Source organism: Pan troglodytes, chromosome 22 (genome assembly GCF_028858775.2).
Source record: "Pan troglodytes isolate AG18354 chromosome 22, NHGRI_mPanTro3-v2.0_pri, whole genome shotgun sequence".
NCBI lineage: Eukaryota > Metazoa > Chordata > Mammalia > Primates > Hominidae > Pan > Pan troglodytes.
The window spans coordinates 46,868,834-46,881,814 of record NC_072420.2 but is presented as its reverse complement, the minus strand read 5'-3'; the positions used below and the strand labels follow the sequence as shown (position 1 = coordinate 46,881,814).

General features: G+C 49.1%; 1 protein-coding gene and 1 pseudogene across 3 annotated transcripts in view; both read left to right on the top strand.

Annotated features, from left to right (window-relative positions):
• Positions 1-11,333, top strand: part of LSS (lanosterol synthase) — a 37,997-nt gene extending 26,664 nt beyond the window's left edge. For both annotated transcript variants that reach the window (XM_009441944.5, XM_016938679.4), the window contains 5 exons: positions 4,861-4,926; positions 5,373-5,453; positions 6,464-6,634; positions 8,459-8,537; positions 9,183-11,333. In XM_009441944.5, the coding sequence (XP_009440219.3) occupies positions 4,861-4,926; positions 5,373-5,453; positions 6,464-6,634; positions 8,459-8,537; positions 9,183-9,314 (529 nt within the window). In that variant the 3' untranslated portion in view covers positions 9,315-11,333. The remainder of the gene's footprint in view (positions 1-4,860; positions 4,927-5,372; positions 5,454-6,463; positions 6,635-8,458; positions 8,538-9,182) is intronic.
• LOC107970200 (uncharacterized) lies at positions 6,646-8,086 on the top strand (annotated as a pseudogene). The gene has a single exon (XR_002941052.3). The product of XR_002941052.3 is annotated as an uncharacterized LOC107970200 (transcript).
• Positions 11,334-12,981: the final 1,648 nt, after the last annotated feature.

The following is a 12,981-nucleotide window of genomic DNA, read 5'->3' as shown; positions in this document are numbered from 1 at the left end:
AGATAGGATGTACCTCTAACTGCCTGAGTATTTCTTAGCAGGTGTATTCTTTTGTGCAAGTGTAAGTCAGAATGTTAATGTTGATGAAATACTAATCTGCAGGCCTAATTGTTCCAATAATGTCCTTTATGGCAAAATCTTCCCTCAAGCTTTAATCCAACATCATGGGGTGCATTTGTTTATTTTTAATTATTTTTCTTTTCTTTTTCTGTTTTCCTTACCGTTCTCACTGTGCACATGGGTTGCATTTAGTTATCACATTGACACCCTTTTAACCTGGAATAATTCCTTAATCTTTCCTTGTGTTTGATGACTTTGTCATTTTTGAATTGTTCCACAAGTTATTTTGTAGAATATCCTCAGTGTTTTTTTTTTCTCGTGTCTCATGATTAGATTCAGGTTATGAAACTGTACATTTTTGTCAGGAAGATTGCAGAAGAAATGGGGCCTTCTCCTGCACCTTACCAGGAAGCACACACCAACTTTGATTCCTTGATTAAGGTGATGACCGCTGTACTTAGTTTCTCCGCTACGAAGTTGCTTTTTTTTTCTTTGTGGGGAGACAGTTTTAGACTATGTAAATGTCCTATTTCTCATCATACTTATACCTGTTAGTGTTAGCATTTGATGATGATTCTTGCCTGAATCAATTATTTGCATAATGCTTACAAAATTATCATTCCTTCCATATGTATTAGTTGGTGTTCTTCCAAAAGCTTTTCCTTTGCCTCTGTTTATTTACTTATTTATCACTGTGGACTCATAGATTCTTATGCAATTGATTTTGATACTGATCTCATAGCTAGACAATTTTGCTAAACTTTAAAAAAAATTTATGTACTTTATCTTTTATAGCAGCTTTAAATTTACAGAAAATTTGAGTGGAAGATGCAGTGTTCCCATAAAGCCGCTAACTCCTCGCACCTTCCGTCAAGTTTCCCCAGTACTAACATCTTGCATTCAAGTGGTGCGTTTGCTGCAGTTGATGAGTCAACATTCATAAATTATTATCGTCCAGAGTCCATTGTTTACATTCAGCTTCCTCTTCATGTTGTTCATTCTGTGGTTTCACAGATGTGTGATGCATGTGCCCACCACTGCAGTGTCACACAGGATTTCACTGCCCCAGAGTCCTCTGCGCTGTCCCCGCCTCCAGAACCCCTTAGTAGCAAACACTGATATTTTTACTGTCTCCATAGTTTTGCCTTTTCAGACTGACCTCTTTCACTTAGTAATAAGCATTTAAGATTCCTGAGTCTCTTTCTATGGCTCAATAGCACATTTCTTTTTAGTGCTGAATAATATTCCATTGTCTGGATGTACCACAGTTTATTCATTCACCTACTAAGGTGAATGTCTTGCTTGCTTCCAAGTTTTGGCAACTATGAATAAAGTTGCTATCAGTGTTAGCGTGCACGTAAGTTTTCAGCTCATTTGGGTAAATGCCAAGAAGCGTGATTGCGGGATCCTATGGTAAGAGTGTGTTTAGTTCTGTAAGAAGCTGCCAAACTGTATCTTAAGTGGCTGCACCATTTGCGTTTCCACCAGCAATGATGAGCGTTCTGTTGCTCCACATCCTCACCAGCATTTGCTGTTGTGTTTTGGGTTTTAGCCTTTCTAAGAGGTGTGTAGTGGTATCTCCTTGTTTCAATTTGCAATTCCCTAATGACATTATGTTAAAATCTTATATAGTTATTTGCCATCTGTGTATCTTTTTCAGTGATGTGTCCTTTAAAGTCTTTGGCTTATTTTTAAATTAAATTTTCTTATTGTTGAGTTTTAGTTCTTCATATATTTTGGCTGCCAGTCCTTTATCAGATATGTCTTTCGCAAATATTTTCTGCCTGTGTGTGTCTTGTCTTTTCATTCTATTAACAGTATCTTTTGCAGAGCCATATTTTCTGCCTGTGTGTGTCTTGTCTTTTCATTCTATTAACAGTATCTTTTGCAGAGCCATATTTTCTGCCTGTCTGTGTCTTGTCTTTTCATTCTATTAACAGTATCTTTTGCAGAGCCATATTTTCTGCCTGTCTGTGTCTTGTCTTTTCATTCTATTAACAGTATCTTTTGCAGAGCCAGTTTTCATTTCAAGGAAGTCCAGCTTATCAATGTTCTCTTTCATGTATCATGTTTTTGGTGTTGTATCTAAAAAGTTACTGCCAAGCCCAAGGGTACCTAGATTTTTTCCTGTGTTATATTCTAGGATTTTTTAAGTTTTGCATTTTACATCTAGGTCCATGATTCATTTTGAGTTAACTTTTGTGAAGGGTTTATGGTTTGTGTCTAGATTTTTTTTTTTTTTTTTTTTTTTTTTGCATGTGGATGTCCAGTTGTTTTGGTACCATCTGTCAAGAAGACTCTTTTTGGGTCATTTTGTTGCCTTTGTTTCTTTGTAAAAAATCAGTTGACTGCATTTGCATGGGTCTATTTCTGAGCTCTCTGTTCCGTTGCATTGATCTGTTTGTTCTTCTCAGCAATCCCACACTGTCTTGGTTCCTGTAGCTCTGTAGTAGGCCTTGCAGTCAGTTACCGTCCCTGTTCTCACTTCAGTGTTCTCTTCAATAGTGTTTTGACTATTCTGGGTTTTTTCCCTCTCCATATACATTTTAGAGTCAGTTTGTCGATAGTTTACAAAATAACTTGCTGAGACTTTGATTGGGATTACATTGAATCTGTAGCTCAAGTTGGAAAGATCTTTTATTTCTTTCATCAGAATTTTGTAGTTTTCATCATATATAGATCTTGTACATATTTTGTTGTTTATACCTAAGGATTTCATTTTTTTGGTGCTAAGGTAAATGGCATTGTGTTTTAAATGTCAAAATCTAATTGTTCATTGCTGGTAGGAAAACAACTGACCCTTTTTTTTTAAGGGATGCAGTCTGACTCTGTTGCCCAGGCAGAGTGCAGTGGTGCCATCATAGCTCACTGCAGCCTCAAACTCCTGGGCTTAAGGAATCCTCCTGTCTCAGCCTCCTCAGCAGCTAGGACCACAGGCATGTGCCACTACGCTCAGCTAATTTTTAAATTTTTTTGTAGAGATGGGATCTTGCTCTGTTGCCCAGGCTGGTCTCAAACTCCCCTGTCTGCTTTGAGATGATTATATATTTGTGTCCTTTGTTAATTTAGAGGATTATTATGGATTTTTCTAATGTTAAGACACCTTTGTATTTCTGAGATTGACCTTAGTATTGGTCTATATTTAAGACAGTATTCAGTTTCTCAGTTGTTTTTTTTTTTTTTGAGACAGAGTCTCTGTCTCCCATGCTGGAGTGCAGTGGCACAATCTCAGCTCACTGCAAGCTCTGCCTCCCGGGTTCACGCCATTCTCCTGCCTCAGCCTCCTGAGTAGCTGGGACTACAGGCGCCTGCCATCATGCCCAGCTAATTTTTTGTATTTTTAGTAGAGACGGGGTTTCACCGTGTTAGCCAGGGTGGTCTCAATCTCCTGACCTCGTGATCTGCCCACCTCGATCTCCCAAAGTGCTGGGATTACAAGGCGTGAGCCACCGCGCCCGGCAGCAGTTTCTCAGTTTTAATTTGGAGTTTTGCATCTGTGTTCATGAGTGAGCCTGAAATTTTCACTTTTCCGTATCTTATTTCTCTGGGTTCCTAGAATGAGCTAGAGAGTGTTCCTCCTTTCTGTTCTCTGGAAGAGTTTGTGTGAGATTAGAATGAGTGTGTCTGATAATTTAGTTGCATTCATTTATAAAATTCCTAGGCCTAGAGTTTTTTTTCTGGGAAAAGTTTACATTTTGACTCATTCTTTTAGTAGTTTTAGGACTGTTTAGGTTCTCTATTTCTCGATTGAGCCAGTTTTGATAAGTTAATCTTTCTAATTTGTAGATATTTTCTCTAAGTTTGCAAATGTAATACATAAAATTTTCTTGTCATTTCTCACCATATCTGTAGTTCTATCCTTTTATTGCTAATATTACTAATTTGTACTTTGACTATTTGTATTTGTTACCTGTTGCCAAGTAACAATATTAGTACAAACCTAGTGGCTTAGAACAACACACATTGATTACTTCACCGTTTCCGTGTGTCAGAAGTCCAGGCGCGGCCTCGCGGGTCGTCCTCTGCCTCAGGGTCTCTCCGGGCTTCAGTCAGGGTGTTAGCCAGGACTGGGGTCTCGCCTGAGCTTCCAGTGAGGAAGGATCTGCCTCTGAGCACACAGGGTCCTCGGCACGATCCCATTCCTCAGCTGGAAGCTGCCGACTGCCGTCTGCTGCGGGGCCTCTCTAGATGGCATCTTCACAAAAGCGAGAAGGGAGAGTTGGTAGAGGGAGTCTGCTAGCACCGTGGGAGTCGCGGTCACACAGACCTCGGTCCCAGGACCCACACCCATCAACCCTGCCGTGATCTGCTGGTTAAAGACAAGTCCCACGTCCCACAGGGTGACACTGGAGTAGACACTTCGCTCCGGCCTTTTCAGAGAACTGGTTATTTTTTGGAAATATCAGTTAGATGTAGGATGGGTCTTGTCTTCTAAATCTATTGTTTTCTCTCTAATTGATTTTTTCCTGTTTTTATTTAGTTCACTTTGTTGGGTTTGCTCAAGCCTGGGTCACTGGATCTCAGGGATGCTGCTCCTGTTTGCAGCTGTGTCTGCAGGGGCTTCCCAAGGCCTTGCTTTCCCCTCACGTCCCTTTCTCAGACTCTGCCAATCCGCTTCCCGCTCTGGTGTCCTGTGGTTGCTTCTTTTTAAAACCCTCATCGGTCTGTGTAAACTGTGTATTTTTATGTGGTTTTTAAGGGAGACCATTCTCATTCTTTTGAGACCCTGGAAAGGATGGAATTGGGATAGGTAAACTGCTGTTTTACCAGAATGTTCACTGGACCAATCTTGTGTTCTAGGGAGACCCTCACGCAGGGCTTAGAGTTCTGTCGGCGGCAGCAGAGGGCCGATGGCTCCTGGGAAGGGTGAGTGAGCCTCCACTCGTGAGTGCAGAGATGCATGGGATCCAGAGGTTTCTGCTCTCACACACTGCGTTCATAAATGTTGGCTTGTATGTTATTGCTACACCAGAAGTTTCTGGAAGTGAGCTGCCAGCCCGTGACTTCTGGGGGACCTCGTTCCTTTGTGGCATGCGTGGCCTTTGCCCCAGTGGAAATTGCTCAGTACGTTGCTGGGCGCAGCCGGGCTGCTGGGAGCGCGCTGTAGCCTGAGCGTGGCTATTCCCCTCCACCCTTTCTGCTTGCTCTTAGGGTCCAGCAGACAGAGCTGCTGTCTTCCACGGCCTTAATGCCTGAGGCACTGGAGTTGGTGGGCTGGCTGGGGCACGTGTGATTATTGCAGAATGTGTGTTGTTTCACACACCTGCTGTGAACAGGGTGGAAGGGCTGAGGCTCTCCCTGTTTCCTTCCAGCTCCTGGGGAGTTTGCTTCACCTACGGCACCTGGTTTGGCCTGGAGGCCTTCGCCTGTATGGGGCAGACCTACCGAGATGGGTGAGTGAGTGCCTGTCCTCTGGTGGGTGGGGGTTCTCAACCCAATGCTCTGTCATGAGTGTTTTTTGCTTTGACATTTGGTTTTAGGGTTTGTTTGTTTGTTTGTTTTTGAGATGGAGTCTCGCTCTGTCAACCGGGCTGACATGCAGTGGCATGATCCTAGCTCACTGCAGTCTCAAACTCCTGGGCTCAAGCGATCCTCCCGAGTAGCTGGGATCACAGGCGCACGCCACCACCCCGGGCTAATCTTTTAAAACTTTTATGTAGAGATGGAGTCTTGCTGTGTTGCTCACACTGGTTTGGGCTCAAGCAGTCTTCCTACCTCGGCCTTCCAAAGTGCTGGGGTTACAGGCATGAGCCAATGTGCCTGGCCTATTTTTAATATTTTTAAACAGTGAGATAAGATCCCCGGTTGAAATGAAGATGTTTCCCTGGTCCCACAGCTCTCTGGAGCTTCCTGACATGTATGCTGGAGGGACGCTTCTGGTCTCCGGCCCCTCCAGGCATGCAGATGCCTCCCAACCCTGAGTAGGAAGATTAGGGTCCACGGCCTCGCTGGAGCGGGTTAGAAGGCAGGAGATCTCCGGTCCCAGCCCTGTCTTCAGCCGCCCAACTCTCTCCCAGCCCTGTCTCCAGCTGCCCCACTGTCTCCCAGAGTCTGCCGTGTGGTTGTTTAGAGGTGGGGAGCACCGTGCTTGGCTGAGTGCAGCTTGTGAGACGCTGCTCCCAAGCACTGCAGACCTCACTCAGCCTGACGCGTCCGTGAGGCCATCCTCGGTACTCGCATGTCCCTTTGTCTTCCCAGCGACTCTGGGAGGCAGGAGTATCTGTTCCCAGTTCACATCTGCAAAAGTCAAGCTCGGGTTTCAGTAGTGGCCCGTGGCCCTTAGGTAGGGTGGCCCCATCGTGCAGGCTCCTCCCCGTACCCTAAGGCAGCCTGCTGGGGTGAGAAGCCAGGGGTCTGGGACCTTCCTTGGTGTGATGGTGTCTCCTGTCTCTGGTCTTTGCAGGACTGCCTGTGCAGAGGTCTCCCGGGCCTGTGACTTCCTGCTGTCCCGGCAGATGGCAGACGGAGGCTGGGGGGAGGACTTTGAGTCCTGCGAGGAGCGGCGTTATGTGCAGAGTGCCCAGTCCCAGATCCACAACACATGCTGGGCCATGATGGGGCTGATGGCCGTTCGGTGGGGACGACGGGACCCGTCCCTGAGCCTTGGGTTTGGGTAGAGGAGGGACACTTAGCTGTGAGCCGGTGGCCTGGGCTGAGTGAATGTAGAGAGGAGGGGAGGCCTGTGGGCCAGGTCAGCTGCCACTCTGGGAACAGACACCTACAAGAGCCACATGCCTGGTTCCTGGGGCAAGAACGTGGGCTGCTCTGACCAAGTGGGGCCCTGCAGAGAGGCTTGCCTCTTACAAGTGAACCACCCACCATTAGCCGTGTCAGTGGAAGAGCAAGCACATCAGGGACCCATGGAAACAGCGAGGTGGGCTGCGATGAGGATGCTGCTTCCTGGTGTGGTAGTGATGACGGTCACAGCAGCTGCTCTCTGTGGCCCTCCTGTGTTCACAGCTGGTGCTGAGCCACATATGTGCCAGGTGCACACACACGCAGACGCATGCAGGCAGGCATCAGTGTACACACTGATGTGCACACACAGATGTACATGGAGACAGATGCACACACAGGCCTATGCACACACGTACGCATGCCCACACAGGCACCTGTGTCCACACACATACAGATGCACCCACAGCATCCCATCTGTGCCACACACAGACATAGGTACATGGAGACAGATGCACACACAGGTCTGTGCACACACGTATGCATGCATAGGCACCTGTGTACGCACACGTACAGATGCACCCACAGGATCCCATCTGTGCCACACACAGACGTAGGTACATGGAGACAGATGCACACACAGGTCTATGCACACACGTATGCATGCACAGGCACCTGTGTACACACACGTACAGATGCACCCACAGGATCCCATCTGTGCCACACACAGACATAGGTACATGGAGACATGCACACACAGGTCTATGCACACATGTACGCATGCCCACACAGGCACCTTTGTACGCACACATACAGATGCACCCACAGCATCCCATCTGTGCCACACACAGACATACGTACATGGAGACATGCACACACAGGTCTGTGCACACACATACACATGCACAGGCACCTGTGCACACACACATGCAGATACACCCACAGCATCCCATCTGTGCCACACACAGACATAGGTACATGGAGACAGATGCACACACAGGTCTATGCACACACGTATGCATGCACAGGCACCTCTGTACACACATACAGATACACCCGCAGTATCCCATCTGTGCCACACACAGACATACGTACATGGAGACAGATGCACATACAGGTCTATGCACACATGTACACATGCACAGGCACCTGTGCACACATACATACAGATGCACCCGCAACATCCCGTCTGTGCTGCCCTATTAGGTTTGTGGCCATTTGGGGAATCTTCCTAAAACCCTAAAAGCTAGGGCAGGTCTGCTTGAGCAGGAGCAGCAGGGTCTGGGGGACCCTTGAGGGCAGGACAGTCAGGGACCCACAGTTGAGCTGGGCCTGCTGAGCCCTGGATCCTTCTTGGTGTCTTATCCTGGCCAGCAAGCAAGTGTGAGCTCCTGTGGGTCTCCAGAGGCCCATGAGGACCAGTGGGCCAGGTGGGAATAAGGCTTGGCGTCCTCTTCAGGGGGGAACACCAGGGCAGGCCTGAGGAGGCCTTTGTCCCCAGCCTGTCATTGCTGTGGCTCCGCTTCTCAGGGAGCCTAGGAAGAAGGTGTGGCAAGAGCCCGAGGCGCTGGCTGCACCTGGCAGGGCCTGTGGGCGTCAGTTTAGACGCATCCATTCTCACTGCAGCATTCCAGGGTTTGCCCTTATGCTCGGCTGTGTGAGGGTGAGGATGATGCTGTGGGGGCATGCATGCTGGGTGTGTTTCAGCCTTCTCTTCCACCAGGCATCCTGACATCGAGGCCCAGGAGAGAGGAGTCCGGTGTCTACTTGAGAAACAGCTCCCCAATGGTGACTGGCCGCAGGTATGCCGCCAGGGACCTGAGCGCACAAGGCCCAGCACTGACCTCCAGCGTGCGTGGCTGTTTCCACGTCCCCCTGCTCTGTGTCCTTTTTGGGGTACTTTGGACACTTGGGAGGCGTCACCTCTGCCAGTGAATGCCACAGTTGGTGGCAGGTCTGTGGCAGGTGGTCGGGTCCTAAAGTTCAGATCTTGCTGTTGTTTCAAGTGATGCTCTGAGTGGGGGAGGAGCTGGATGGGAGAAGTCAGTGGACGGGAAGCCTTTTTGCTGCAGGACAGACCCTCCCACTCCAGATGACCTAGTGGCCCCTCACTGAGCCAGAAGTCCCTGTGGTGTGGGTGTCATGAGGTCATGTGAGGCCGACCGCCCTCCCCTGGGATGAGGCTGAGTTGGTGGAAGCTGATGTGGTTGTGAGGGGCTGGTGAGCCTGGCTTAGGGTTTGTTGCAGGGCGGGGAGTCTGAGCTGGGCTGATGGTGCCATGACTGACGCGGGATGGACTACTTGCTTTCCTATGCTCTTGCTTAATTAGCCCTTTCCAGGCTGACTCACCCACAAGCCAGCCAAGCCAACAGCCAGGGCTCCAGTTCAGGGACTAGCCCTTAGCTGACTGGTGAAGCCTTTGTGTTTATTTCTCTGTGTTCTTTTAGGAAAACATTGCCGGGGTCTTCAACAAGTCCTGTGCCATCTCCTACACGAGCTACAGGAACATCTTCCCCATCTGGGCCCTCGGCCGCTTCTCCCAGCTGTACACTGAGAGAGCCCTTGCTGGCCACCCCTGAGAACATGCCTATCTGCTGGGTGCCGTCTGTGCGTTCCAGTGAGGCCAAGGGGTCCTGGCCGGGTTGGGGAGCCCTCCCGTAACCCTGTCTTGGGCTCCAACCCCTCAACCTCTGTCTCATAGATGTGAATCTGGGGACCAGGCTGGAGGCAGGGATGGGGACAGGGTGGGTGGCTTAGACTCTTGATTTTTACTGTAGGTTCATTTCTGAAAGTAGCTTGTTGGGCTTGGGTGAGGAACGGGGCACAGGAGCCGTGACCCCTGAGGAGGCACAGCGCCTTCTGCCACCTCTGGGCACGGCCTCAAGGTGGTGAGGCTAGGAGGTTTTTTCTGACCAATAGCTGAGTTCTTGGGAGAGGAGCAGCTGTGCTGTGTGATTCCTTAGTGTCGAGTGGGCTCTGGGCTGGGGTTGGCCCTGGGCAGGCTTCTGCACCTTTTGTCTGCTGGGCTGAGGGACACGAGGGCAAGCCTGTGACAATGGCAGGTAGTGTGCATCCGTGAATAGCCCAGTGCGGGGGGTGCTCATGGAGCATCCTGAGGCCGTGCAGCAGGGAGCCCCATCCCCCTGGGTCGTGAGCTTGCCTGCGTATGGGGTGGTGTCATGGAGCCTCATGCCCCTGGGTCGTGAGCTCGCCTGAGTATGGGGTGGTGTCATGGAGCCTCATACCCCTGGGTTGTGAGCTCGCCTGCATATGCGGGGTCTGTCATGGAGCCTCATACCCCTGGGTCGTGAGCTCGCCTGCATATGCGGGGTCTGTCATGGAACATCCCAAGTCTGTGCAGCAGGGAGCCCCATGCCCCTGGGACATGAACCCACCTGCGTGGAATGCTGTTTGTGAGGTGTCTACAGGGTTTATAGTAGTCTTGACACAGAAATGCACAGGGGACACTTACGGACACAGAAATGCACAGGGGAGGCCGAGCATAACCAGGGGTGAGGGGCAGGCAGCAGTTGTAGTTACTGCCGCGGGGCACTGCTATGTGCAGGGACAGCCAGCGCCCAGCCCATCACCACTCCCTGGGCTGGCTGGTAGGTATGGCACCCTGGGAGCCCGGCATATACCCAGGGCACCCCTACGGCTGCCGCCAGTCTCATGCCCAGGTGGGTGCTCTGGGCTGGAGCGAGGGCCAGGTTTTGGGCCGAGGCTTCCCCAGGCAATCCTGTGAGCTCCCTTCTAGCCTCTGACCCAGTCTGGTCTGGCTTGCATGGATGTAGGGCTTGGGATGGGAAGTTCAGGTCCTGGCTTTGCCTTTGCCTGATGTGGATGAGCAGCTCACATGCTCAGGGCCACCTGAGACTGTCACTGTTCTCCCCTGGCTATTGGGAGGAGTCACTGAGAGCTTCGTTACCCCTGCTGCCTTGCCCAGGGCACACCCTATGCCTCCTCATCTGCTCTTCCCCTCCCTGCCGCCTTCTGGGCAGGTGGCAGTCCCTGGCCTCTCCCCCTGGCTGATCACCCTCCCTCAGGCAGTGGAGATCTGCGTCTGGACACCCTCAGATCCTGTCATTTCCTGCCCAGGGTCCTTCAGGGCCACCCCTCTGCCTTGGTGTGGGGTCCAGGGCTCTCACCCAGGTGCTGCACCCTCTGGGGTCTTCTGTCCAGCTCCCTTGCCCCACGTGCTGTCACTGACTCTCCTTGGGACTCGCCTGCCTGCTCAGAGCCCTGCAGGGCTTGGTCAGCTGCCTGTTCAGTGTCAACACTTCCCTGCACATCTTAAAACTGGGCTTTATTTTCGCTGAAGGAACTGTGTTGGGACCCTTGACATCTGTCAGGTTTGCACATGCTGTTTTTTTTTCTCAGCCCACGTGTTCTCCCCCACGTGGGGTAGCAGCAGGACAGACAGTGAATCACAGAGTCTGCCCTGAGCAGAGGCTGCTGTCCCTGGGACTCCTAGCCATGGTCAGACTGTACAAAACAGTTTTCCAGAAATGAAATGTAAATCCATTTTTATACTGAAAATGTTACTGAAAGTCACTTTTATGAGCATCTGCCTTAATAAACAGACATTGATTCCCTTATCAGAAGCCTGTCACACTGTGTTTCGTTTCATCCTGGGGAGAACTGCAGATTTGGGGTTTCTGGCTGTCGTACGTCACCTGCCTGTGGGGCGAGTGGGAGGCCCAGCCTGGTTTAGGGAACAAGAGTGACGTGAGGAGTAGCAGGGTGCGTCTCCAGTTACCTGAGGGAAAATAGATATTTTAAGAGATAATAGCATAGCCTATTTTAATATGTTTTAAAGGCCATAAGCATATCCAGGAAGATAAATAAAGGTGATACAATGTCCACATAGGAGGAACTTTCTTTCACTGCATTGTTTTCCTTCACAGTGGCCTTCAAGTCACAGGACGCAGCGATTCCCTGCCCTCTTCGGTGTTATTACACAGGCAGGACTTCAGTGTCAGTATCCCTGCCTTCAGTCTTCTTTAGAAATCACATCCGTGTTCAATCCATTGTTTAGAGGGAGTGTATTTTTCCTGTTCCACGAAGAGGACTTTTTGTTCACAATTGGATCACAATGCAGAGGAGTCTGTTCCTCCCCCGTCAGCTTCTCGGTGCTGGGAGGGTGACCTGTCCCAGATGACTCATCACCCTGACATGTTCTTGACAAAGGACACCACCAAGAGGAGATGGCAGCTGCACCTGCGCAGCCTCTGTCTGAGGGGGATATTTGCCTCAGTGTGATTAAAAATCAAGTTTGCTATCCTGAATAAGTCATGAAAGATTTTTGAATTCAGATTTTTTTTATCAGGAACAGATTTTGAACATCCTGAAATCTTTTCCCTGCCATCATATTAGGTTTTCTTTGTTCACTATGATGTAAAGTTTCAGACTCTTGATATTTTTAATATCAACATAGACGGTAGGACAAGGAACGGTACCAGAAATGAGTAAAGAGACAATAATGATAAGATCGATTTATCAAGACATAACAACCCCAAATGTATATGCACTAAATAACAGCTTCAAAATACATGAAGCAAAATGGCAGAATTGAAGAGAATGAGATAAAAACAGAATTTTAACGGGTGCTTTCCGTACTTTGCAACTGACAGACATGAGATCTGTAAGGACAGAGATTTGAACATCAGCCAACACAAGCAAGCGGTCTTTAGAGGATGCTTCACCTAACACTGCTGAAGCACATGGCTTTGCAAGAGCTCGTGGCCCATGTGCTAAGGTAGACCACAGCTGGCTCACAAGGTGAGTCTCAGTATGTTAGCAAGGACGGAAGTCACACACAGCATCCTCCCCCACCACAGTGGAGTTAAACTGAATTGAAAATCAGTGGCAAAGGAGCAAAGGCAGTTCAATGGAGAAAGGACAGCCTTCAACAAATGCTGAAACAAACTCCATTTGTAAAAAAAAAATGAACCTTGACATACCCTTCACATCTAGACATACTCAAGATCAATCAGAGACCTAAATGTAAAACAAAACTATAAAACCCCTAGAACATCACATAGGAGGAAATCTAGGTGACCTTGGGTTTGGCAGTGACTCTTTAGATATGACACCAAAGGCATGATCCTCGAAAGAAAACATTAATAGGTTGGGCTTCATTAAAATAATACATTTCTGGCTCATGCCTGTAGTCCCAGCACTTTGAGGGGCCAAGGTGGGAGGGTCACTTGGGCTCAGGAGTTGGAGACCAGCCTGGATAACAGT